The sequence below is a fragment of the Erigeron canadensis genome, chromosome 7, assembly GCF_010389155.1.
Source record: "Erigeron canadensis isolate Cc75 chromosome 7, C_canadensis_v1, whole genome shotgun sequence".
In the NCBI taxonomy this organism is placed as follows: Eukaryota; Viridiplantae; Streptophyta; class Magnoliopsida; order Asterales; family Asteraceae; genus Erigeron; species Erigeron canadensis.
In genome coordinates, this window is record NC_057767.1 from 7,670,265 (window position 1) to 7,675,265 (window position 5,001).

The 5,001-nt window shown below is 30.6% G+C and overlaps 1 protein-coding gene across 1 annotated transcript; it reads right to left on the reverse strand.

Moving 5' to 3' along the window:
- Positions 1-650: 650 nt before the first annotated feature.
- Positions 651-2,819, reverse strand: LOC122607748 (probable isoaspartyl peptidase/L-asparaginase 2). Its single transcript, XM_043780779.1, has 4 exons — positions 2,566-2,819; positions 2,067-2,300; positions 1,449-1,535; positions 651-1,274 (listed from the first exon to the last, which is right to left on the reverse strand). Exons 1-4 carry the CDS (start codon positions 2,722-2,724, stop codon positions 777-779), a joined length of 978 nt encoding a protein of 325 aa, XP_043636714.1. The 5' UTR covers positions 2,725-2,819; the 3' UTR covers positions 651-776.
- Positions 2,820-5,001: the final 2,182 nt, after the last annotated feature.

Consider the following 5,001-nt stretch of genomic DNA (forward strand, 5'->3'; position numbering starts at 1 on the left):
AAACGTTAGAAAAAAGTAATTCACAATTAGATAAAATGTATATTTATTTATAAAACAAAATATTAATGTAGTTAAATAACTATTATATATATAAAAAAATTAATTAGTGCAATGTAAATTGACTATTGTAATTAAAACTTAAACTTTATATTAGCATAACTTTAATAAATGGTTAACCGAAAATAAAACCGAAACTAACCGACTTTTTCGGATAACCAAGTTTCGGGTAGCCGAACTTAACGGTTCAAAATTTCTAACTAACCGAACTAAACCAAAACCCGAAAAACGGTTTGAAATTTCTAGCTAACTAAACCGTACCGAACTGTTTACAGCCCTACATCCAACAACCCAAACGAATCCGTGCTTCAAAGAAAGGCCAGCAATGTGGGGAATGCCTTGTAAAACTATATTACGCCATGATTTATTCCTTTTGTTTTGATTGAATCTTTCTGTTAAGTATTCTACTGTACGGTTGATTCGACTTTATTACTTTATTATGCATTACTTTATATCATCAATTAACTACTCTCTTAATTAGCATATTCCACTTTCATTGTCATAGTAATTAATTAAATTTACGAATACAAAATTTTACAAAACTTATAAAACCGTATTACGTACCAAATACGATAAGTCGATAACTTTGTTAGTTGTAAAATTTTAGGAGAATCAAGTTACTAAAAAATTTCAATTCACAACAGCCATTGAAATACACACAATATTATCACCCATGAAATCAACGAATTAATAAACCATCTAAACAATGTGATTTTGTATCAATCCCAAATACCAACTTCCATGAACCCATTCTCAGTAGCACACCCTCTAAACATCCCAACACAATTAAACCCATAAGCCACCTCACCGGTTTTCGACACCGCAATCAACCCAGCTTTCCCTTCATCTAACCTTTCTTCGATCACAAAGTCTACCGCATCTTGCAACCCCAACCCTTTGTACTCCATAACCGCGCCTACTTCTCGTGCAAGAGTTCCACGTATTATAGCTTCCCCTTCACCGGTGCACGAAACTCCACATAGATCACATGCGTAGGTCCCGGCTCCTATAAGTGGCGAGTCGCCTATCCGTCCTGTTTTTTTATTTAGTAGCCCGCCTGTTGAGGTTGCGGCTGCGCAACGGCCTTGGCTATCCACTACTACGCACCCTACTGTCTCGGGTGCGTAGAGGTTGATTGGAAGCCCGTTCATTCGTATTGGACTTTGGATTTCCGTTGCACATGATTCGTAGCCAACTTTTGGGATCCTGTAATCGAACTGTTCGTTTTGAACCACATTATAATTTGTATCAAAATTTGCATTATATGTATGGAATGAATCTATATAATTAAATTTGTAATGTCTATATCTATATCTATATATAAATATATATTAAGTAGTAACTACTTACAAATAAATACTGTATTTGATTATATATGATAATGCACTTACCACAATCGAATTGGCCTCCTTTGCTAACTTGAGCATTTCAACATTGTCTTTGGTAATGAAGTAGTCATTCTCCACAGTTTCCACACCCTTAATTTAAGATAACAAAATTTATAAATTCAGTCGTCATCCAAAAAAATTTTTTTAAAAAAATTATATGTTTTAAAAATTAGTATTGATAATGAAAATTTTGTAACAACATCGAATATTCCAAGCTAAAGTTGTCCTTTTGGGTTAAACCAAAATAGCTAATGCATGTGCGCGCATTGAAGACAAATGAAACAAAAGAATCTTAAATATTCATAAAGTGATAAATCACCAAAGAAGTTTAAACATAAAATGCATATGTTTAATTAAAAATTTTTGTTTATATGTTTTAAAAATTAGTATTGATAATGAAAAGTTTGTAACAACATCGAATATTCCAAGCTAAAGTTGTCCTTTTGGGTTAAAACCAAAATAGCTAATTATGCATGTGCGCGTATTGAAGACTAATGAAACAAAAAAATCTTAAATATTCATAAAGTGATAGACAAACAAAAACTAAAATTACCAAAGAAGTTCAAACATAAAATGCATATGTTTAATTGAAATATAAACGAAAATGGAATATATATATACCATTTGTTTTGCGAATTTCTCGGCACCAGAAAATGCAAGATAGGAATGTGGTGACTTGTCCATGACTAGACGAGCTAATGATATCGGATTCTTCACGGTTGTAAGTCCCGAAACAGCACCACATCGTCTACCAGGACCATCCATTATACTTGCTTCCATTTCCACTGTTCCATTCTCGGTCAATGCAGATCCACGACCAGAATTGAACAGTGGATCTGATTCCAGTTCACGTATCTACATTAATTCATTATTCCAAATTAACTATCCTTTTTTTATGGGTTATAAGGAGAGTCTACGGTAAGCAAGAGAGTCCACGAGTAATAATTAATTAAATAAACTAATTAATGGCCACAAATTCATTTAATGAAATGCAATTTATTATATGATCAATAAGTATATTTTTTATTTCAAAGGCAAAGGCAACTATAAATTGAATTCACACAAAATTAATCCACAATTAACAGATAAAAAATTATGGAAATCAATGATAATTACTTACAACGAGTTCAACGACATCAATGGCGGATGCGGAAGAACGAAGAGCATCGATTCCAAGATTGAGGCAACGGGTGAGAAGTTGTTTCGCTTGTTTTTGACGTTCCATCGGAAGATTAGGGTCAACTCCGGCACCCCCATGTACTGCTATAGCCCAAGCCATTCTATCTAATCTAGCTAATTATTATATATTCGTGTGTATGTTTTACAAGAAAATTATTTTCGTTCGAAGGTTTTTTTGCTAGTTTTAAGAATTACTTAGATATTTTGTGTAATGAAAAAGATGGCGGAATGGGGGGTATTTATAGGGGGGTTTCCTATTTTAACATTGATTACTTTGTATTAAAATTGAATTTTTGTAGTAAATGGCTTTGCTAAGATATAATATAATTAGCTGGCATGCAAAAGAGGAAGCCCATGTGTCTATTTACTTTGATCTCTATCATATGTGCTGACTCGAAATATATTTTAAGTTAAAAGAAAACACGTGAATCTAGCTATCGTTGTTTTTAGGCCACTAAATATGGCTCACTTTGTCAATGATACAGTATTCCAACCAGTGAGCGATACCGAGTACTAACTAGTATTTTGGGAAGGGTTCGATCATTATGATTATTTTTATTGGAGCTTTTATAGAGGTAATCTACCAATAATTAAAGACGTATAAAAACCAAATAAAATAACTGAGCATTTTGCTTATTTGGTATGTTTGTGCCTTTGTGGGTCTCGCCATTGTATATTGGGATCTGTTTTTTCATTGATGTTTCTTCTATTTTAACGAGAAGATTCAGCGTTCACGTTGTGGGTTGTAATAATTGTGGATGCGCGATAAAAGTAGAAGAAGACAAAAAAAAAAAAACCACAGTCATGCCACAGTCTTTGACCGTTGCCCCGGAAAAAATAACGACATGTAAAATTTACAACTCATGGTAATTAAGGCATTTATGTTATCAAAATTAAGATATTGAAACTTTCTTAACGAAAATTAGAAAAATGAAATTTTAAAAACTAAATAAAACAAAACTTTCGTGCGAAAAGTAAAAGAAATTAAGTTATGCAACAAAAAGTAAAAAGGTTATAAGTTAAGCAGGAATGGAAAAAGCTTGACGAAAATTAAAAAAACAAAAGTTATATGGTGAAAAGTAAGATAACGAAACTTTAATTCATGGCAAAATTAGAAAAATAAAAGTATAAAAAGTAAATAAAACAAAATTTTCGTGCAAAAAGTAAAAGAAGCGAAAGTGATGTGGCCAAAGTAAAAGGGCGAAAACTTTAATAAATTTATGTGATAAAAAGTAAAAAAAAAAAAAATTGAACTTTCATGGCAAAAGTTAAAAAAATGAAAGTTTAAAAACTAAATAAAACAAAATTTTCGTGCCAAACATAAAAGAAATAAAGTTTTGTGACAAAAAGTAAAATGGTTAAAAGTTTCGTGTAGTTAACAAAAGCAAAAAAACAAAAGTTATGTGGTAAAAAGTAAGATAATGAAACTTTCATGATAAAAGTTAAAAAAATAAAAATATAAAGTGTAAATAAAACAAAACTTTCGTGCTAAAAATAAAAAAACAAAATTGATGTGGCAAAAAGTAAAAGATATTGCGGAAACTTTAGTAAATTTATGTGATAAAAAGTAAAAAGATTGAAACTTTTGTGGCAAAAGTTAAAAAGATGAAAGTTTAAAAACTAAAGAAAACAAAACTTTCGTGCCAAAAGTAAAAGAATTAAAATTATATGAGAAAAAGTAAAAAGACGAATTTAAAAATAAAAAAAAGAAGGTTGACAGGCTACTACGCAACTACCTGCTAATCTGATTCATTATTCATAAGCACGGCCAATGTTATATATATAAATATAAATATAAATTACACTTTAAATTATGTAAATATCTACTTTATAAAAAATGAGAAATGACACTGAATACAGACGAATCCTTCTAAAGTCGAAGATTTCACTATTGGACTACTAACCTTATTGACTCTATGTCTCTATCAATGTTATAAAAAAAAAAAAAACAGTATACATTGGTTCACTACTTTTATTTTAAAGTTGGCGTTTAAAAATTAAAAAGAATTATGTTAATTTTGTGAAGGAAATAACTGCTTACATTTACATATATCAAAAACATTGACCGATATAGTATATTTCTTAACGTTTTCATAGAGTTTTAAATCCTTTATTATTTTTGGCTTTTCCGATATAATAAGTCTACGTACTTAATGTATTATACAATATATTGAAACATTTTCTATTTTTTGAAATGCGTGTTTTTAATCACTACTCTATAGCTCATTATATAAAGATGTGTGCTATTAGGTGTAGATAAAGTGGTCTTATTTGGATTCCCGTTACAGCAGAGTGACTTATGAGGAAAAACCCCCTAATTGCGTTAACAGAGGCTCAAATTCACCCATGCACTTGGTTTAGAATCATGATTTTATTA

Coding starts and splice junctions, on each gene's coding strand:
- LOC122607748 (XM_043780779.1), bottom strand. CDS start 2,724: ATGGCTTGGGCTATAGCAGTACATGGGGGTGCCGGAGTTGACCCTAAT. Junction 2,301..2,565: donor TTGATGTCGTTGAACTCGTT/GTAAGTAATTAT, acceptor GAATTAATGTAG/ATACGTGAACTGGAATCAGA. Junction 1,275..1,448: donor AGGAGGCCAATTCGATTGTG/GTAAGTGCATTA, acceptor CAAAACGAACAG/TTCGATTACAGGATCCCAAA.